At 43.8% G+C, this 23,010-nt stretch overlaps 1 protein-coding gene and 1 pseudogene across 2 annotated transcripts in view; both read right to left on the bottom strand.

The window, feature by feature from the left end:
- GARRE1 (granule associated Rac and RHOG effector 1) overlaps positions 1 to 13,716 on the bottom strand; it is a gene marked incomplete at both ends in the record, with an annotated part of 45,663 nt that extends 31,947 nt beyond the window's left edge. Inside the window, one exon of the mRNA XM_079724411.1 lies at positions 13,222 to 13,716. Coding sequence (XP_079580537.1) covers positions 13,222 to 13,716 — 495 coding nt within the window. The remainder of the gene's footprint in view (positions 1 to 13,221) is intronic.
- A 4,326-nt stretch (positions 13,717 to 18,042) lies between these two features.
- LOC307066253 (capZ-interacting protein-like) lies at positions 18,043 to 19,367 on the bottom strand (annotated as a pseudogene). The gene has a single exon. The product of its transcript is annotated as a capZ-interacting protein-like (transcript).
- Between the last annotated feature and the right edge of the window lie 3,643 nt (positions 19,368 to 23,010).

Here is a 23,010-nt window from a genome sequence, read left to right as displayed (position 1 = left end):
CGCGGGAGAAGGTAGCACCCTTTTTCCCTCTAAGGAAACTTCCCAGCAGTCTCATCCAAAACCTCTAGTTACATCTTCATGAACCAGAACTTAATTCAAGTGACCACTCCTAGCTGTAAGGGAAGCTGGGAAGTATAGTCCCTTTTCCATGCATAATATTCCTGAAAAAAACAAAAACAAACAAAAAACCCTCCATAGTTTTTGTTGTTGTTGTTTTCTGGCTATGCCATGGCAGCTTGTGTGATCTTAGTTCCCCGACCAGGGAGTGAACCCAGGGCCCCGGCAGTGAAAGCACCGAGTCCTAACCACTGGACGGCCAGGGAATTCCCCAGAGTTTTGTTATTAAGGAAGAAGGTGACACTAGATGTTGGGACGCAACTAGCAGAGTCTCCTCTCTCCCCTAGAGGCTACTTTCCACACAGGAAGTCTTATAAAACAAAAGTCAGATTATTTCACTCCCCTGCTCAAAGTCTTCCAATGGCTTTCCATTACAATCAGAAGAAAATCCAAACTCCTCATCTGTCCTACAATACCTTACATGATCTGGCCCCTGACTAGTCTCTGAACTTATTATTTCCTATCCTACCTCTCTCTACTCTTGCCACACCGACCTTCTTGCTATTCCTCAAAAACTGTGAGCACAGCTCCAGTTTCAAGTTTTTGCACCAGCCGGTTCCCACTACCTCAGGGTTTCTCAACATCATGACTACTGACATTGGGGGCCAGAGAATTCTCTGTTGTGGAGGGGCTGTCCTATGCAGCGTAGGATGTTGTTAGCAGCATCCCTGCTCCCTACTCGCTAGATTCCAGCAGCACTGGTTGCGAGATGCAGCCACCACAACCCCTCAGATCATACTGTTTTGAATAAAATGTCAAATCCTCACTGGTAAACAAACAAACAAAAAACAAAAGTTAAAATTAAAAAACAGTAGAGAAATCTCTTCCTCCTAGGGTGACTTTTGGGCTGCAAAAGAGCTGCAACAGAGTTCAAATGTGGCAGTCGACAGGAGCTTTTGAATATCCAGGCATCTGTTTTGCTGCAGGACTAAAACATAACCTGAAGGGCTACAAGGAAGAGATATACCAAGACTCTACCTTCTCCAAATCAATTTGAATTAAAAATCAAAAATCTAAGAGCTTTGTGCTGCAAACTTCTGCCTTTCATGATCTGGGGTCTGAGTCTGGTCACCTAATGTTCTATACTTCATGCAGAAACACCATCTGGCCATGGGTGTTTATGTGCGGGGTAGGGGGGATGGGATATTGGTCAGAGGCAGAAAGAGAAACTGAGATCCTAAAAGATGACAAAAATTGTCCCCTAAATACATAGTGAGTCACTGAATTTCTGATTCCCTAACATGCAAGTCCAGTATCTTTTACTCTATCGTACCTCCTCCTTTAAACCACCGCGGGTCCTCTGGTGTAACACTCGAGTTCTTCTAAATGAGTAAGATTCCTCTCACTCTAGCCCTAGCATGAAAAAAAAAAAAAATGCCATTTTTCTGACAATCAAAGATACTTCCAGACATTGCCAAGTGCCCTCTGAGGGAGAGCCCACCCTGACCCCATTTGCAAATGAACCACTACCCTACCTGGAGCATCCTTCCCCCTGGAATCGTACAACTATCGCTCTGACAGGCATTGCTCAAATGTGCCATCCTCAGAGAGGCCTTTCTTCTACCTCTCTTTCTTCATCATTCTTTATTTCTCTTCATAGCACCTCTCACTACCTGACATTATGTTTGTATGTGCCATTTATTTTTTCTCTGTTTCCCTACCTAGGAGTTGAGTTGGATGTGGACAGGGTCTTTGTTTTGTTCTCTGCTGCATTCTCATTGCCTGGCACACAGTAGACAATCCTTCTACACATATTTGTTGAAAGAAGAAAAGAAAGCAGTTGCTACTCTCCACATAAAAGCACCAAACTAGGCCAAGAGCAGCATGGTGACTGCAGAGCTGAGGGCAGGACATCATGATGTCAGCATCTATGCGCAAATGACAACTCATTCTCCGCCCCGAACACTTCCTGCTTTCTTTCCCTGGACAGCTCTTCTGCAGCCTGCGCACAGACACCAGCTGCAACCTTGAGCTTACTTTGAGGATGATATCACCAACAGGCATGGGGGAGATCACGACTCTTCTGGAGAGAGAAAGTCCATAAACCACGCAAGGCTTTCCTGCAAGTGACACACTCATCCATTGAATGAAGAATCAGGTATAACATTTGTTACGCCTTGGAACTGTATGCTTATTCTTTCAAACCGAGAACAAATATAATAATTAACGGGTATGCTGTTGAGGGAATAAAGGGTATATATAATGGAGTAAAAAGATGTATTTTCCGGATATGTTTGCATATGCATGTCTGCTGCTATCTGCACAGATACATAAAACAATTAATAGTGGTTCTGTCTGGAACTGGGATGGAGTTGGAAGAGAGAAGCATTACCTTTGGAGAGACTTTTGCCATTCAGAAGTGTTTGAATTTTTTACCTAAGCATGCATCATATATAAGAAAAACTAATTTGTTAAAATTAATAATCAATAGTAATACATCCAAAGTATTGCCATTAAAATGAGGACCAAAACAAAGATGCTCATTCTTTTTTTTTGTTTTTTTTTTTTTTGCGGTACGCGGGCCTCTCACTGTTTGTGGCCTCTCCCGTTGCGGAGCACAGGCTCCGGACGCGCAGGCTCAGCGGCCATGGCTCACGTGTCCAGCCGCTCTGCGGCATGTGGGATCTTCCCGGACCGGGGCACGAACCCGTGTCCCCTGCATCGGCAGGCGGACTCTCAACCACTGCGCCACCAGGGAAGCCCAAGATGCTCATTCTTAACACTCATTGTTTTATACATTAAAACCTATGATCAGGGAGTTCCCTGGTGGCCTAGTGGTTAGGATTCCGGGCTTTCACTGCCATGGACCAGGTTTAATCCCTGGTTGGGGAAGGTCCTGCAAGGTGCAGCCAAAAAAATTAAAAAATAAATAAATAAAAATTAAAAATAAAACCTATTGTCAACACAACAAGATATATAACTACTGGAAGGGAGGAGATACATGTAGATGACATGACCACATATACAAAAATAAACCAATTGAAACATTAGAATTACTGAATCCAGTCGCATGGCAGGAGACAAGACAAAAATATAAAAATCAGTGGTGCTTCTATGTTATAGAAAAAACTTTTAAATATAATTTCATTCATAATAGCAACTAAAATAAAGATTACGTAAGAATGTTAAGAATATACATAGCCACTAGAAAGGAAATTATGGAACTTTACTAAGAGACATAACAAAAGGCCTCATAGAAGACATAATAAACTGCTAAGATCCTGAAAACAAAACAATTTAGCAGGTGTATCCAGGATCATAAATATGTTCCCCATCACATCCTTTGACACACACCAGCTGGCATTTGCAGTGTGGCCTCCCCAACATCTAGTCCCGTGGCTTTGGAAGCAGCCCTCAGGGAACCACTCCCCTTGCACTCTCAGTCTGGTGGTACCCCAGCCCCAGGAGTGGGCACACAAGTCAGGCCTGACCAGTCAGTGCGTTAGTTTAACCTTTCTGGCCACAAGGTCCAAGGACAGGCAAGTGACCCAAGCCAAGTCAACCAGACTCAGTTCTAGAACTTTTGTCAGAACCTGGGGGAAAGCAGAGGTGCTCTTTCTGCTGAGTTGTTGGCAACTCTGGCATGGAGACAGTCTGAGTCTGTTCAGCACTGTGTGAGCCCCTGGATCCAGCCATGCCCAAAGAGCTAACCTTCTTCGGTTTCATGGAGTCAATACATTGTTTTGTTGAGAGGCAGGACAGTGCTACGGTCAAGAATTGGTACTCTATTATAGAGTCAGACTGCCTCGGTCTAAAGTCTGGATCTGCCATGAGGCTTTTTTTTTTTTTTTTTTTTGCAGTACGTGGGCCTCTCACTGTTGTGGCCTCTCCCGTTGCAGAGCACAGGCCCTGGACGTGCAGGCTCAGCGGCCATGGCTCATGGGCCTAGCCACTCTGCAGCAAGTGGGATCTTCCCGGACCGGGGCACGAACCCGTGTTGCCTGCATTGGCAGGCGGACTCTCAACCACTGTGCCACCAGGGAAGCCCTGCCATGAGGCTTTTGATAAGCTGTTTAACCTCTCCACACCTGTTTCTTCATCAATAAAATGAGAATATGAATAGTACCTAACTTACAAGGTTATTAACAGAATTCAGTGAGTTAATGTGTACAGTCTCAGAACAGCACATAGCATAAGTACTATGTAACTACCAGCTTCTTTTTGCTTTTATTGTTGTCTAAGCTGTTTTGAGTTTGGTTTCTGTCACTCATAGCCATAGTATTTTTTTTAAAAAACATATCAAATCATATCAGTCAAAATCTCCCTTTAGGACCTCCCTGGTAGTGCAGTGGTTAAGAACCCACCTGCCAATGCAGGGGACACGGGTTCGAGCCCTGGTCTGGGAAGATCCCACACGCCGTGGAGCAACTAAGCCTATCTGCCACAACTACTGAGCCTGTGCTCTAGAGCCTGTGCGCCACAGCTACTGAGTTCACACACTGCAACTACTGAAGCCTGCGCGTCTAGAGCCCATGCTCCACAACAACAGAAGCCACTGCAATGAGAAGCCTGCGCACCACAACCAAGAGTAGCCCCCACTCGCCGTAAGTAGAGGAAGCCCACATGCAGCAACAAAGACCCAATGCAGACAAAAATAAATTTAAAAAAAAATCCCCCTGAAAAAAATCCCATCTCATTCCGTATAAAATTTAAACTCTTACCAGGGCCTACCAGGTTCTCTCACAGGTTAGGCAGGCGGTTCTGGTGTGGGGGCTAGGTCCCCTCACAGTGAACTGGGTGGGGGGACACTGAGCCCACAGGCAGGCTTGAGGCTATTTTCCATCTGCGTCACAGCACTGCTCACACCTATGGTCACAGTCTACTTATTTATCAGTCTTGCCCACCAGGCCTAAAGCACTTTTTCTTCGTTTTTAATTAATTTTTATTGGAGTATAGTTGATTTACAATGTTGTGTTAGTTTCTGCTGTACAGCAAAGTGAATCAGCTATACATATATGTATATCCGCTCTTTTTAGATTCTATTCCCATATAGGTCATTACAGAGTATTGAGTAGATAGAGTTCCCTGCACTATACAGAAGGTTTTTTTTTTTTTTAATTTATTTTATTATTTTTGGCTGTGTTGGGTCTTTGTTGCTGCACGCAGGCTTTCTCTAGTTGCAGTGAGGGGGTGCTACTCTTTGTTGTGGTGCGCGGGCTTCTCATTGCAGTGGCTTCTCTTGTTGCGGAGCACGGGATCTAGGCACGCGGGCTTCAGGAGTTGTGGCATGTGGGCTCAGTAGTCGTGGCTCGCGGGCTCTAGAGCACAGGCTCAGTAATTGGGGCGCACGGGCTTAGTTGCTCCGCGGCATGTGGGATCTTCCCGGACCAGGGCTCGAACCCGTGTCCCCTGCATTGGCAGGTGGATTCTTAAACACTGTGCCACCAGGGAAGCCCTCTTTTTCTTTCTAATTAATTAATTTATTTTTTATACAGCAGGTTCTTATTAGTTATCTATTTTATACATATTAGTGTATATATGTCAATCCCAATCTCCCAATTCATCCCACCACCACCACCCACACCCCCTGCTTTCACCCCTTAGTGTCCATACACTTGTTCTCTACATCTGTGTCTCTATTTCTGCCTTGCAAACTGGCTCATCTGTACCATTTTTCTAGATTCCACATATATGCATTAATATACGATATTTGTTTTTCTCTTTCTGACTTACTTCACTCTGTATGACAGACTCTAGGTCCATCCACGTCTCTGCAAATGCTTTTGATAGTCCTCACTCATCTCTGCCAGCTTGCAGCCAGCTCATCTGTATTTTACCTTGGAGGGTGGGTGGTAAGCAGCTAGGTGAAGAAGAAAGCAGGTCAGGTGACTGGGGCCTCCTCCAGGAGCTAGTGGGGCCTCAGAAGGGATTGGGAGTGAGCAAGGACTCACAGCGGTTCCTTTACTTTCCCGTGTCTGGACACTTCGGCATTAGCTAGGTCAGAAAGCCAAGTCTCTTGGAGGGATGGACACTGCAAACAAATCCCTTGGCACAAAGACTGCACTGGCCTGGAACAGTGGAGAGGTAAAGGACACAACCCCTGTGTGTTGGGCCCAGAAAGATTTCAGGCAAATGTCATCTTTACAGACACTCAGATTCCTGATCTGTAAAGATGAGGAGGCTGCCAAAACAGGCTATTATCCAATTCTGTGAAATCTCAGAAGCTGACTAAGAACCATAAAAATTTAGAATAGGAAGTAATTCAGGAAAGGTAGTCCTATGTTAAATTACATTCCATGAACTGTTTTATTTCTGTTTCATTCTAATTTGCCCATCAAACCTCATTTTTCCTTACATTCACTCAAGACTTTTTAGTAACTATGAAATGTTAAATCACATTCTCCTAAAAGAAAGCAACATTGCCATTTTAGTCACCAAAATTATGAGCACAACATTCTTTCCCTGACTCCTACCTGCTGCTGGGGTCCTGCCTTCAGAGGTTTCTTTTCTCTATTCTCATTTTCTTCCTTGATTCACTTTTATTTTCTTCATTTTTCTGAAAAGCACCTGCCTTTATTCTCATCACTATACCTTACTCAATGACACTCTCTGTGATACTGTGATTTATAATAAATATATATTTTGGTCTTCTTCCAAGGTTCCTGGCACACAGCTCCTAAAAACCCTTGGAATTTTCTAAGTGATAAGAGAGAGAAAGTATCTTTTGTTATTCATAACAAGCCTCTTTCAACCATACCTGAGTTTATGTCAATGAGGTGACTTTTGGAAAGCCCCTAAGGATGCGGGCTGGTTGCCAGGGGAACCAAGTTTGAAACTTTCAGACCAACCCCTCTGGAGAGGGGAAGAGGCTGGAGACAGAATCAATCACCAATGGCCAAAGATTTAATCAACCACACCTGTTTAATGAAGGCTAGAAAAAACCCAAAGGACGGGGTTCAGAGAGCTTCTGGGTTAAAGAACAGGTGGACGTGCTGGGAGGGTGGCAAGCCTGGAGAGGGCATGGAAGCCCATACCACTTCCCACATACCTTGCTTTATGCATATCTTTCATCTGGCTGTTGCTGAGTTACATCCTTTTATAATCTAGTAAGTAGAATGTTTTTCTGAGTTCTGTGAGCTGCTCTAATAAAGTAATCAAACCTGTGGGGTGGTCATGGGGACCTCTGATTGGCAGCCCGTTGGTAAGAAACATAGGTAACACCCGGGACTTGTAACTGCTGTCTAAGGGGGCAGGGTGGGGGGGGCAGTCTAGTGGGACTGAGCCCTTAACTGTGGGATCTGATGCTAACTCCAGGTAAAAAACGTCAGAACTGATCCAGAATTGCTTGGTATGGGAAAAAACCCCACCAACAAACTTACGACCACAGCTCCAGACGTGCAGTATTTTGTGAGTAGACAGAAAACAGAGGAGTTTTCCTAAATACTCCCCTTTCTGTTAGAAGACCACTTCACATGCACAAATCACTTATGAAATGGAATCAGTTATTGGGTGTTCCTGATACATTACTTCTATCATGTGGTCAAAAGTTTCTCTCTCCTTTTTAAACTTGGAAAATGTCCAAATATACACAAAAACAGAATATAACAACCCCCCGTGAACCCATCAAAAAACTTCAGTAACTATCAACATTCTGCCATGTTTTTTTCATCCTTCTCCCCAACTCCACCTTTTTCTGCTGGAATGTTTTGAAGCAAATCCCAATCGACCAGGACCCAGTACATGTTCAAAGTTCCCAACTTATCATTTTTTTAAATTAATTTTTATTGGAGTATAGTTGCTTTACAATGTTATGTTAGTTTCTACTATACAGCAAAGTGAATCAGCTATACAACTCCTCTTGGGAACCCTGTACCAACACTGAGGCCCCGAGGTGAAACTGGAGCCCCAGAGCTGCCACGGGGTGAAGAAAGCAAGGGGAGAAGTGTCATCACTTCATCTTGCTGCCCCCCTTCACCTTCCCTTCAGAGGATGACCTCTTTACCTGTCTGACCTCACCCCTAGTGTCTCTGTTTTGCTCACTGTTTCAGCCACAATAGGCCCTCACTGCTCTTCAAACACTCAAGTTTGCTCCTGCCTCAGGAACTTTGCACTAGCTGTCCCCTCTGCCTGGAATCCTCTTTTCCCGGTTATTACTGGGGGCTACTCCTTCATCTCCTTCAGTTCTTTACTCACATATCATGTTCTCAGTGATGCCTTTTCTAACTATCTTATCTAAGATCACAGCCCTCATCTATCTACGTGAAGGGAGGAATTTCTGTCTTGCTCACCGCTGTATCCTCTGTGCCTGGAACAGTCCCTGGCACAAAGTGTGCAATAAATATCTGTGGAATGAACGCATGAACCACAAGTCAATTTGATTCTTTTATTTACATTTGCACTGAAAAGTAATTTTATTTAAGACACATGATAGATGTTTATAAAAAGAAGTTGACATCTTTGACTTTCTAATGAATAGAAAACCTAATTATGGGGTTGTCTATACTTCTTTAATATGAACTACATGTTTTACTTGCAAATGATCCTTCGTTAGGATACCAGATTTCTAGGACAAATAAAACTGAAGTAGATAAAATCAAAGAGAACTCACAGCCACTCAATTCATGTAGCCTGGCATTTTACAGGAACATTAGAAGTAACACACCAATGGAGATGACCCTAGACTTGAAGAGGAAAGATAGAAACAGCAGGTTCCGTATGGTCTACCTCTAAAAAATGTTGTGGTGTGTCAAAGCTTTGTATAATGAACAAATTCAATATGGGAAACCATATTTTTCCTGAGTTCACATTTTGGCTGGACTGGCAGTTCGAGACTTACATAAAGGAATCCCCATGAAGCACTTGCTTAAGATCATATTTCTCGTTTTAGACAACATTCCAGTTCATATATACAATGTAAACTATATATTTTCTATAAATCCAAAGGGGGGAAAAATCCTACCTAAACTATCAATTGGCTTGCTCAAAGATTCCTAGCTACAGCAAGTGGACTCCAAGACATCCCCCACTCCACTTCCTTCCCTATGTACCCCCATTCTAGGTGCAAGGGAAATAGAGCAGTGACTATTAGAAGAGGTCCCCTAGGGCTTTTATGCTGGAAATGTTCTGGCAGTTTCTACATCAGGCAAGGTAATACTGCTGCCACCTTACAACACCAAAAGAGAAAACAACACAGAAGGGAAAGGGAGGTGCTCCCCTCAAGAACCAGGAAAGAAATGAGCAGAGCAAATGTTCTAGGAGTGGCAACTTTTTCCACCTAAAAGGGTTCCAGTGAGACTAATCTGCTGTATATTTCTCTCTTTTCTTGACTCTGTGCATAATTGTGCTCTGTACTGCAGAGAAGGACTAATAACACTTTTCAAGCCATGTTGGAAACAATAATAATAAGTGATGATGATGATAACTAACTGGGTACAGTGTTTCACACACACTAATCGCTTCTGATCTTCACAAGAACTCTGGAAGGTGGGTGGTAATTCCATTTTATAGATGGACAGACTGAGGCTTAGAGATGTTAGAAGATTTGCTCAAGGCCATACAGACAATAAGAAGCAGAGTCGGGGCTTTGCTGGTGGTCCAGTGGTAAAGAATCTGCTTTCCAATGCAGGGGACATGGGTTCGATCCCTGGTTGGGGAACTAAGATCCCACATGCTGCGGGGCAACTAAGCCTGCGCGTCACAACTACTGAGCTCGCGCGCCTCAACAAGAGAGCCCACATGCTGCAAACTAGAGCCCACGTGCCCTGGAGCCCACACGCCACAACTAGAGAGAAAACCTGCACGCCACAACTAGAGAGAAGCCCACACGCCACAAAGAAAGATCCCGCATGCTGCAGCTAAGGCCCGTCGCAGCCAAAAAAATAAAATAAAATAAATATTTTAAAATGTAGATAATTAAAAAATAAATACAACACCTTTATAAAAAAAAAAAAAGCAGAGTCACTTTCTACTCACAACTTATTTCTCTAACAGAGAGATTATGAGGTTGAACCACCCGGGGGAAGGGGCAAAGTCACTGATGAGTACAGACAGGACAGGACTCATGTACACCCTGCCTGCCCCAGAGCACACAGTTGGCAACTGCAGTTCCTAGACACAGGCACCAGGATCTGTCAATCAACGAGCATATCCAAAACCTGGCTGCAAGTAAGGGAGCATTAGAAGTATGTTTTGGCTACCTTCAGGGGTGGGACAGTGGAACTGGTACTTGGTCTTAGGTTTCAAATGGTCGGTCAAGCATTTGAATACTGAATTCAGGGCTTTTCTCAACCGCAGTCCTGGGCTAATAAGCTCTTGAGCAGAGGTCCTTGTCTAGCCAGTCAAGTTCATCAATGTTATGTCACAGACTTCTTTCCCCAAGGATGAATGCTAAAGAGCTTCTCTGGCCCTTGCTGATAAAATCTTTAAAAAAACAACAGGAAAAAAACCCCCCAAATGCCCAGCTATTCCATCTGAGTTGGTGAATATCCTGAGAGAGAGACCACGTCAGTACGTAAATTCCAGAAACAACAAATACTGTTCTGTGGAAAGAGCAAAATGTTAAGTCTGCAGGCCTACATTTCACAATCACATTTTAGGATTTACTCATAAGTCAGCAGTTTGAAACCTAGAATACACGCATATATTCTAAAACCCATCAACAGCACTTAGTTTCCAGTTTAGCCTCTGAAAGCCTGTTTAGCCCATTATATACAAAAACATGGTGGTATTCCAGCTATCCTAATTGCATTTCAATGGGGAGAGTCAAGCCAAAATTCCAAAACACAGCAATAAGAAATATTTCCCCTTCTCAGCTCAAATGGTCCATGCTGGTCCCAGGAAAGCAGAAGGGACAAGGTAGGTGCTATTGCACCCAGTGGCTTTACTAAACCCAACTCCTCAGGGTTGGTTCATCCTTCTCTAGCTGTCCAGACCTGGGGAACAAGGGCACTTGCCCTACAGGGTTGGAGGGCAAACGGCCCTGGAGGCCTAGCTCTGTCTCCTCCAGCACCTGGAGGCATGGACTGAAGAAGAGCCCAATAATGTTCTGGTTAAAATAATAGGCTTTGGCCTCATTTTCAAACCATTCTTGCCTGAAATTCTAAATAAAGCTAAAGGTGCTTGTGTCACTGCAGGATGGGAGCTGAAACAGTCTGGGTCTAATATTGTTCAGCACATTCTGAGAGGGCAGAGGCCCTAACTGCTCTCCTGCCACATCTCTGCACAGCAGTGACCAGGCATCCTGAGGGCTAAACATGGTTCTTCACATAAAACAAACAAAAGTCAAAGCTGTACATCTGTGCCTATAAACACAGTAGTCTGGAATGGCACGAACCAACCAGTTAACAGTGGTCTCCTCTGGGAAAAGGAATGGGATGGGAGAACAGAGCAGTAGTTTTAAGTTTCACTGCTTGAATTTCTTTTGAGAAGTACGTTTCTTAAAAATACACTTTATATATGATTTACATGTGTAATTTAAAAACTAAACTATGACAAGCCATTTTAAAAGTACTTCAAAATCACCATTTCTCTGAATATATGATGTGATCATAGAAAAAATCAGAAAATAAAAATAAACTTGGATAGGTTCAAAATAGAATGAGTCAAGGAGGATATTATACATTTATACCAGCAGATTCAGCAAACTATAACTCATGGGCCAAATCCAGTCCAACAGACAGGTCTACAAGGTAAAACTGGTTTTCGCATTCTTAAAGGATTATTTAAAAAAAACAAAGAAGAATGTGAAAGAGACACATGTGGTCCACGAAGCTTAAAATTTACTATTTTCCCTCTACAGAAAAAGTCTAATGATGCCTAATGCCTGATTTACGCCAAGACTATTGTGTCTTTTCAAAAATAGTTTCTGGGCTTCCCTGGTAGCACAGTGGTTAAGAATCCGCCTGCCAATTCAGGCGACACGGGTTCAAGCACTGGTCGAGGAAGATGCCACATGCCGCGGAGCAACTAAGCCCATGCGCCACAACTACTGAGCCTGCACTCTAGAGCCCGCGAGCCACAACTACTGAGCCCGCGTGCTACAACTACTGAAGCCCGCGCGCCTAGAGCCCGTGCTCCACAAGAGAAGCCACCACAATGAGAAGCCTGCGCACTGCAACGAAGAGTAGTTCCCGCTCACCGCAACTAGAGAAAGCCCACGCGCAGCAATGAAGACCCAATGCAGCCAAAAATAAATAAATAAAAACAAACATAGTTTTAAATTCCTCTTGGAAATGCCTTCAAAATCACAATATGCCTTTTAAACACAATAAAAAATGAGTCATAATACTTAATAGCCTAACTTTTTTCCCCCCTAAACCCACAACAGTATAAGTTAGCTTATTCAGCTACCACAATCACCAGATTTAGTTCAGAAGACTAGTGATTTCCTAAAATCAAACACAACCTCAGGATGGGGAAAGGAACATTCTCCCTCCTAGCATCCAGAAACCTAACCTCTACTGTGCTGCTAAAACGTACAAGGACACATGGAAAAATCAAACTCAGAAGAACTCTCTGAGTAGGTAAAAATAATTTTAAAAATCTAGCAGTGAAGCTAATTTAACAGATGACAGTTTAATAAATTATTTCCTAAATGAAGGAAGGAAAAACGTCACGTTTATTCTGAATGAAATTTGTATTCCTATCTTACACTCTAATGTAGAGCCCTGAAAAAGGGAGAATGTTTCATTTTGACTACCAAAGACCCTAAGAAATGTACTAAGAATCAAATGCATCCAAATGTAAATAGATGTAAAGTTAGAACTGAAAAAATAACTTATCCTGTAAACATGTGTAGAACTTTCTACATTAAACCAATGGTTCTATATAATGACAATTCACAAAGAAATCTTCATAATCATATTTAGAATTCTCAGTCCCTACTATGTACTTTTAACAGTATGTTATTTGCAGGTTAAGTTCCAACTTGAAAATTTAAAGAACATAAAACATAGGCTGATTTGTTTAATAATCTTCTATCCTACTTAATTTGAAATGAAAGCAATTCAGAACCTGGCATGCAAAAATTTTTTACAAGGACAGGGTATCAGTGGAAAAAGGACAAAGACCATCATTTCAGTGATTTGAGAAAAAACTAAGACAAACATTCTCACTTACCTCTGGAATACATTTTCCTACCCAAGTATGACACAGAAGATACTCTACCTCAATGTCCTGGAGACTGAATTCCTTCTGATCTGTAAAGTTTGCAGCCCCGGCACTAAGTTCCATCAGCATCTTGGCGATCTCAGGCTTTATGGCTGAAGTCAGCCGACTGGCTGCTTCCATGACGTGCTCCTGCACATCTTTGAGTTGCATGGCTGCCTTGGAATAGTGAGAGTTCCTGAACACAGTGCTGAAGAGATCTGTGAGGAAAGTACTGGCACGGCAGAAGACGTTGAGGGCATCCAGGTATTTGGAGATGCCCTGCTGGATGTCAGCAATGGGAGTGGAGTGGGGCATGGCATGGTGGCAGCTGCCTGCAGCAGTCAGACTGCCCAGGGGGGCGGTGGTGGCTGTAGATGCCAAGGGAGCACTCAGTGCTCGGCCGAGCTCAGGCATTGGGTACTGCTGGTGCTGCTGCACCTTCTGCTTGGACCCGCCAAGCAGGAAGCGCCGCTTGTAGTCCATTTTACTGTCCTGGGCACTGCAGCAATACATGCGGGAAGGGGAACTGTCCCAGTGACCGTGAGAGGGTCAGGGTCCTGATTCCTTTTTTTCCCCCCTAAAACTGTAGCTAGGTATAAAAATAGTGGAGTTCTGCAAATCTAAGTTTTAAAAAAGGCATTTCCATGAGGCAGGTGACCATGTGATCCAATGTAGTTGTGAAAAGGACAATAGGTTTATATAATTAATATTTTCAGTGTAGGCAGGACCTCTGACAAAAAATAAAAGTGTGTCCAAAATGCTATATAAGAAATGTTAGCATTCTACTCTCTTAATAAAAAGATATGTTTGCTGAGAAAAATGTTTACCTAGAATTGCTATGCAAGAATATTTTGATACTTGTATTTACAATGGCAGAAAAATAACTTAACTTTAAAAAATGTAATATAATGTATCTTCAATATACCAGAAAAGTTAGAACCCAAAAACCCACAAGCTGATCAACAGCAATTTAAAAAGCAGTACAGAATTACTTCACACTAAGTCCTCAGTAAGGAAGATCAAATCTCTGCAGAATTTTGACAGAGCCTGCCTGCCAAATCCATTTACCTGTAAAATGTCTTCTCAATGCGAAAAATTTCCTTTAATATTTTCTGAAAACAAGTTTTTTTTTAATGGCATTTATTATAAGTCCTCTCCTTCTTTTCTTTTGTTTGCTGAGGTAGCAGTTTCCGTATAACATTAATAAGAGGTGCTCCCAGACTGGGTTGGCCCTCAATTGTAAAGTCTGAAGCAAGAATGCACAGATGTATTTGTAAGGCTTCTAAGTCATTTCCTGTAAGGGGGAAAAATAAGATAGAGTTAGGAAAGTTACAAGACAGTGAGTAATTCTGGAACATTAACTCCTGAAATGCTATTATCCACAAAGGTGGGCTCCAAATGAATAAGAAACTATACAAAAACCTTATAAAAGCAGGTACAATAGTGAGAGTGGAACTATGATATGATGACTGTTGGAAAATTCCTCAAGTTGTAGTACAAAAATAATGTAACAAAAAGTTTGATTCCCCACTAACCACTCCAAAACTCAGGCTGACAAGTGACACATCAAGCAGGGCCTGGACTCATGTTTGTGTTTCCTCCTCAAAGAGCTCACATATCCACAAGAGGATTAGAAGAGTACACAGATTAGGTGAGGGCTGTTGACAGGAGAGCACTTACAAAACCTTAAGGGGGATTTGGAAATGGAGCAATGAGCAAAGACAGAGAAATCAGGAAGGTTGTTATGAAGAAAATGTTACTCGGAGGTAGGCCTTGATTGTAGGATGGGTTTGTTTTTTTTTTGCAGTACGCGGGCCTCTCACTGCTGTGGCCTCTCCCATTGCGGAGCACAGGCCCCGGATGCACAGGCTCAGCAGCCATGGCTCACGGGCCCAGCCGCTCCGCAGCATGTGGGATCTTCCCAGACCAGGGCACGAACCCGTGTCCCCTGCATCGGCAGGCGGACTCTCAACCACTGCGCCACCAGGGAAGCCCTAGGATGGGTTTTGATAAGCACAAAAGGGATGGCTGGGGCTCACCAGATGAAAGGACCACCACAGCAAAGGCCCTGAAGCAGGATGGCTTAAAGACTGTTCAGGATACCCAGCTGGGCTGAAGTGCAGCATACAGAAAGACAGAGCCTGGAGAGGTTAAGTGGCTGGCAGGTTTGTAGACAGGATGCTTCTCATCCTCACCCAGGTACCAACTTTCCCTCCAGATGTTCGAAAGGAAGCCTCGGAGGGTGTGCAGCTTCTTACACCCTGGGGAAGCTTCTATAGAACCCCTGGCTCTGGATAGGTCCAAAGAGCAAGGTCTGAACACCTCTGGTTGCAGTTTCTGAACCTACAATAGTAGAGTAATGTGATTCTTCCTACACAGCTACAACTACGTTTACACTTGCCTGAATTATCTATTCTTCCAAACATAACAACAGTTCGAATATGTTTTACTGAACGATACATGTAGTCTATATTAAACTTCAATATACATGATGTCTGTATATAGTTTGGTCTACTTATTGATAACTAGGCTTTCTTTCCATTTTCCTTTTTTGATAGATAAAAATAAATATAAGTCATATGTTATCACTCATCATGGCCAAATACCATGCCTCCTTTACAGTTCTACAACTGCATTAGGAACACAGGAAGGCAGTCAGGTTATAAGAGCAAGAGATGAGGAAAGTGCTATGGATACAAACACATATTCTAAAAGTATAGCAATCCTAACCCAGCTAGCATATAAATCCAACTAAACCAGCCACCATTTGTAGCTGTGTTCAAGAGAATCTTGATTCTTAAAAACTCTCATAAGCTTTTCAAGAAACAAGATATCAAACAACTATATGTAAGAAATCTGTTCCCAAACGTTCATTTTTCAGATTCATTACAATAAGGCAATCATATCTATTCCTAGCCAAGTGCTCCATTGTTATCAATGTGGCTGTACAAATTCCGATGTACAAAAGAAGCACTCAGCAGGGGTGCTGAAGGACGGAAGGCTGCTCATCACCTTGAATTGGCCACAGTGAGTGTCTTGAGCAACCCTGAGGAGAACGTTTCTTTGTTCTGTGTTGTACACTGGTGCCCCTGGCTCTGAGAGTTCACCCTCATTCCTCTGCCAGATGATCCTAGAAGGTCAAGTAAGACCCATATACTTACTAATTTTTTTTTTTTTGTGGTACGCGGGCCTCTCACTATTGTGGCCTCTCCCGCTCCGGACGCACAGGCTCAGCGGCCACGGCTTACGGGCCCAGCTGTTCCGCGGCATGTGGGATCTTCCTGGACAGGGGCACGAACCTGTGTCCCCTGCAACGGCAGGCGGACTCTCATCCACTGCGCCACCAGGGAAGCCCCCTACTTACTAATTTTTTAAAACTCACCATAAACATTAAACTTTTTTCTGCTTTACATGCTTCCAAAGTTTATGTAAATGAAACTTGTAATACTACTTCATCAAATTCATCTACAAATTCAATGCAATCTCTAGCAAAACTTGAACTACCTTTTTTACGGAAATAGGCAAGCTGATCCTAAAATGCATATGGAAATGCAAGGGACCCAAGACGACCAAACGAATATTGAAAAAAATATGTTGGAGGACTCACACTTCCTAATTTGAAAACGTACTGTAAAGCTATAGTAATAAAGACAGCAGAGCACTGGCATAAGAAATGACACATATGTATCAGTGGAATGCAGTTGAGAGTTTAGAATAAACCCATGCCTCTATTGTCAACTGATTTTAGACAAGGGTGCCAAAACCATTCAGTTGGGAGAGAATAGTCTTTTCAATAAATGGTGATGGGACAACTAGATATCCACATGCAAAAAAAAAAAAAAAAAAAAAGAATATGAACCTGTATCTTATATCATAAACAAAAATTAACTCAAAATGGATCAAAGGCCTCAATGTAAGAGCTAAAACTATAAAGCTTTTATAAGAAAATACAGGGACTTCCCTGGTGGCGCAGTGGTTAAGAATCCACCTGCCATTTCAGGGAACACAGGTTCGAGCCCTGGTCTCGGAAGATCCCACATGCCATGGAGCAACTAAGCCCATGTGCCACAACTACTGAGCGTGCGTTCTAGACTCGTGAGCCACAACTACTGAGACCTTGTGCCACAACTACTGAAGCCCACGCAACTAGAGCCTGTGCTCCACAACAAGAGAAGCCACTGCAATGAGAAGCACACACATGGCAATGAAGAGCAGCCCCTGCTCGCCGCAACTAGAGAAAGCCAGCGCACAGCAACAAAGACCCAACACAGCCAAAAATAAATAAATAAAATAAATAAACTTTAATAAAAAAGAAAGAAAATACAGGTGTAAATCTTTGTGATCTTAGATTAGGTAATGGTTTCTTGGACATGATATCTCTTTTTTTTGTTTGTTTTTGTTGGAACAGACACATATTTTTTAAGGTTTCAATAATTATCTCTTCTCGCCTAGTGTTTTCAAAATTGGTTGGCCAGTCAAATTTTGACCAAGCTGAAAGGTTGTCTCAGGGTCTCTATACAATTTAAGGTCTTCTGTAACTTACAGGATTTATATTTCCAGTGATACTACTTTGTTTCTAGCTACCTGAAATGAGTTTTTACTTACATTTGAGAACCATGAAAACTTAAGAACAATAAAAAGGCTATCACCTTACACAAACACAATCTGATTAGGTAAATCCCAGTCCAGTTCTGAGGTCAGCTATAGGGTTAGGTGGGTGTGGACAGTATCTGGGCCCCACAGTTTGACCAGTATCCCTAGGGAGTTGTCACCACAGTAAATTGTTTTAAATAAGTTTCTTTTTTTTTTTTTTAAACCAAGTCCATCAGGTGACACAAACTCAAGTTGATAAAAGTCTTGGCCCTCAGATCCAATCTCTGTCTCTGATGGTGCAGAGGTCGGGAAATTGCACCCTGTGTCCTCAGGCTGACTCCAGACCCTCACGCCATCCTGCTCCTGAGATGGCTTCCTTTGCTGCCACTACGATCATTGCTGCTACTTCAAGGACACAGCTCCAGCAGCTTTATCACTAGGCACAATGAGATCTTCTTCACCTTTTAGTGTCCTGGACAGGGGCGTTATCCTCTGTCTTGGGGACCTCACTCCTAGTGTCCGGCTGGGCATGGCCAGTGCCAGGGTCACAGCCTGGCTCGAGGACGGCCCCCTCCATCTTGCTTTTCCTTGCCGGTCCCCTGCTCAGGACTGTGGTCGCCCTCCCCTCCTCCAGGATGGGCTTTGGGGGATCTCCCCCACAGCTCCCTCCTCCAGCCCCTCTGTGTCTTGGCTCCTCTGTCCAGGCTCCTCCTCTTCACTGGCCACCCTCTCCTTCACCTCTGTAGGCTCTTCCGTCTGCTCTTCAGCCGGTTTCTCCTCCGTGGGGCTCCCACACCCGTCCTCTGCCTCTGGGCTGGAGGCTCGGGCTGGACGCTGGCTGGCCCCCTCCTCAGAGTTCTCCATGGCCGTTTCGTGCTGCTGGGCTACCCCCGAGGCCCTTCCCTTCTCCTCTTGCTTCTCTGTCCTGCTGGGCGTCCTCCTCAGAGGAGAGGATCCTGGAGTCTTGCTCTTGGCTGGGAACACCTCGTCCCCATTCTCTTCCTTGGCACCATTCTCCTGGGAGGACTCCACGGCCCTGAGCTCCCCCAGGTCCCCACAATCTGACTGGGACCTTCTGAATAGCCTGGAGGGAGGACACCTTTTTATGGAGCCCCTCGTCTGCACCTTACCGTAAGAGGGCAGATGACTGCCTTCAGGAGGCTGGTCAAAGCTGATGGGCACCTCCTCTGGCTTGCTGGCCCGAGACCACACGCCAGGGCTGCTGGGGGTAGAAAGCTGGCTGTGAAATGCTGATACCATGGCCTTGAGTCGGGGACTCTTGGGTGAGACCCCAGGCAGCAGGGTCGCTGGATCAAAGGCTAGACTGGCCTGGAGCTTCTTGGTCAGAGGCGAGCTCTTCACTTTGACTTTAGGAGGGGGGTTTGCTGGCTCAGTTCTACCCTGGGGAGGAACAGAGAGAGGGAGCAGGGAAGTTTCCTTCTTGTTGGTTTACTGGCTGGTGTCTCCTTTGCAGCGGCTGCCTGCTCCCTGAATCGTTCGGCCAGCTGGGACACCGAGGGGGGAGCCAAGTCATCCACACTGGTGTTGGTCTCTGCTGGCCTTTCCTCCATGTCCTCCAGGTGCCAACTCTGCGGTGGCCGCACGCACTCACTCTGGCCAGGGCTCGTGATGATCCCTGCTCTCTGCTCGGCTCCTGTCGGGCCGGGTTTGGCTGCAGCAGGCACAGCGCAAGTGGGCAGCTGTGTGCCCGGCTTGCTGGCTGCAGAATGCCCCGGCCGCCCGGGCCCTGTGCTAGGGGAGGAGGGAGGAGGGAGGAGGGAGGAGGGAGGGAGGAGGGGGGAGGGGGAGGGGGAGGGGGAGGGGGAGGGGAGGGGGAGCTGGATATGACATCTTAAAGCACAAACAACAAAAGAAAAAATAGATAAACTGGACTTCATCAAAACTAAAAATGTTGGTGCATCAAAGGTCACTATAAAGGTGAAAAGAAAACCCACAGTATGGGCAAAAATACTGGAAAATCATATATCTCGTTAAGGGTCTAGTATCCAGAATACAAAAAGAACTCTTAAAATTCAACAATAAAATGACAAATAACCTATTAAAAGGTGGGCAAATGATACTAAAAGACATTTTTTGAAAGATATACAACTGGCCAATAAGCAAATGAAAGGATGCTCAACATGGATAGTCACTAGGGAAACACAAATAAACCACAGTAAGATACTACTTCATACATGCTGGCATGGCTACAGTAAAAACAAAAAACAAAACAGAAAATAAGTGTGGGTGAGAATGTGGAGAAACTGGAACTCTCATAAATTGCTGGTGAGAACGTGAAATGATGCTTCTACTGTGAAAAGCACTTTGGCAGTTCCAAAAAATGTTAAACAGGGAGTTGCCATTAAGACCAAGCAATTCCACTCTTAAGCATATACCCAAAAAAACTGAAAACATATTTATATAAAAACTTGCACATGAATGTCCATAGCATCATTATTCATAATAGCCCCAAAGTGGAACAACCCAAGTCTATCAACTGCTGAATGAATAAACAAAATGTGGTATAGCCATACAACGGCACATTATTCAGCCATAAAAAAGAATGAAGTGGGACTTCCCTGGTGGCACAGTGGTTAAGAATCCACCTGCCAATGCAGGGGACACGGGTTCGAGCCCTAGTCCAGGAGGATCCCACATGCCGCAGAGCAACTAAGCCCGTGTGCCACAACTACTGAAGCCCACGCACCTAGAGCCCGTGCTCTGCAATGGGAGAGGCCACCGCAATGAGAGGCCCATGCACCACAACGAAGAGTGGCTCCTGCTTGCCGCAACTAGACAAAGCCCACGCACAGCAACAAATACCCAATGCAGCCAAAAATAAATAAACAAATAAATTTATTTAAAAAAAAAAAAGAAAAAAGAATGAAGTATTGATTGATAAATGCTACAGTGTGGCTGAACCTTGAAGACATTATGGTAAGAGAAAGAAGCCAGAAACAGAAGGTCATATACTGTGAGATTCCATTGATATGAAACATCCAGATAAAGCAAATCGTAGAGACAGATAAAAGTAGATCGGTTGTTGCCAGGAGTTGAGGAAAGGAAGGGAATGGGGAGTGACTATTAATTAATACAGAGTTTCTTTTTGAGGTGATGAAGACATTCTAGAATTACATGGTGGTGATGGTCGCACAATTTTGTTAATGTACTAAGACTCACTGAATTTCACACTTTAAAATGGTGAATTTTATGGTATGAGAATTATATATCAATTAAAAAGGAGAGAAATAGGGAAAAATATATACTACTGGCCTCCAGAAATGTCTATTTAGAATAGACGAACATCTGCTACATCTGAAAAATGATTTACGGGGTAGATGGTCAACTCTGTGGGTGGCTACCCACTAACCAGGGTGGTGATTATCTGGGTATTTACCTGGAGATAATAAAATCAAGCATAGTTACTATAATTTGTGTACTTTCCTATGTGTTATTCTTCAGTGAAAGTTTAAGGAAGAAACAAAGGATTAACTAGAACAAAAAGGAGGGAAGCTTGGGTAAGGAAAGTTTCATTCCAAGTGGAACAGCATGAGGGAGGGGAAACCCAGAAGGCAGTACCGCAGAGACTACCAAATGGCTGGTTTCAATCAAATCTCCTTCCTCCTTTACAATAAGCCAGCGGGGCCAAGAATATGTGCACCGCACTACTCTGAAATGTACATGCTTACATGACTAACTGGGGTATAATAAAAAGTTCTAGATGAAGAGCCTTGGCAAACTTTAAGATTCAGATCTAATCCAAACTATAATTTCAGTACTAAGAAGAAAGCAGCAGATTCATGAAAATAAAGACCTAAAAAGAAAGGGGAGGGAAGTAATGTCATAAAAAATGGCAGAGTAAGAACCTCCAAAAATTCTCTCCTCCATAAAAACAGTGAGAAAACTGGCCAAATTGGTCAGAATCAACTTTTTTTTTTTTTTTTTTTTTTTACGGTACGCGGGCCTCTCACTGTTGTGGCCTCTCCCGTTGCGGAGCACAGGCTCCGGACGCACAGGCTCAGCAGCCATGGCTCATGGGCCCAGCCGCTCCGCGGCATGTGGGATCTTCCTGGACCGGGGCACGAACCCATGTCCCCTGCATCGGCAGGTGGACTCTCAACCACTGCGCCACCAGGGAAGCCCATCAACTTTTCTTTTTAACATCTTTATTGGAGTATAATTGCTTTACAATGGTGTGTTAGTTTCTGCTTTATAACAGACTGAATCAGATATACATATACATATATCCCCATATCTCTTCCCTCTTGTGTCTCCCTCCCTCCCACCCTCCCTATCCCAGCCCTCTAGGTGGTCACAAAGCACCGAGCTGATATCCCTGTGCTATGCGGCTGCTTCCCACTAGCTATCGATTTTACATTTGGTAGTGTATATATGTCCATGCCACTCTCTCACTTTGTCCCAGCTTACCCTTCCCCCTCCCCGTGTCCTCAAGTCCATTCTCTAGTAGGTCTGCGTCTTTATTCTCATCCTGCCACTAGATTCTTCATGACCTTTTTTTTTTTTTAGATTCCATATATACGTGTTAGCATACAGTATTTTTCTCTTTCTGACTTACTTCACTCTGTAGGACAGACTCTAGGTCCATCCACCTCACTACAAATAACTCAATTTCATTTCTTTTTATGGCTGAGTAATATTCCATTGTATACATGTGCCACACCTTCTTTATCCATTCATCTGTCAATGGACACTTAGGTTGCTTCCATGTCCTGGCTATTGTAAATAGTGCTGCAATGAACATTGTGGTACATGACTCAGAATCAACTTTTTAAAGACTCTAGAAATTAACAGGACTGAAGCAAACTGGGGAGCATTTATTCAAGAAAAACAGCTGAATCTCAGTAAGAATACAGTAGTACCCCCATCCATGGGGGATATGTTCCAAGACCCCCAGTGGATGCCTGAAACCTCAGGCAGCATATACAGCGTGGATACACTGGACAAAGGGATGATACATGTTCCAGGCAGGATGGAATGGGACAGCATGATATTTTATCATGCAACTCGGAATGGTGTGCAATTTAAAACTTATTTCGGGAATTTTCCACTTAATGTTTTCAGGCTGCACTTAACTGCAGGTAACTAAAACGGCTGAAAGCGAAACTGTGGATAAGCGGGGGACTACTATAGTCAGCTTTGTAGCATTTTAACTTGATCTAGTTCCATTCCCTGCTCTCTAACTCTATGGTAACC

The sequence above is a fragment of the Hyperoodon ampullatus genome, assembly GCF_949752795.1.
Source record: "Hyperoodon ampullatus genome assembly, chromosome: 18".
Taxonomy (NCBI): Eukaryota; Metazoa; Chordata; class Mammalia; order Artiodactyla; family Ziphiidae; genus Hyperoodon; species Hyperoodon ampullatus.
The sequence above is the reverse complement of the archived record's forward strand: the minus strand, read 5'-3'. Positions and strand labels throughout refer to the sequence as shown.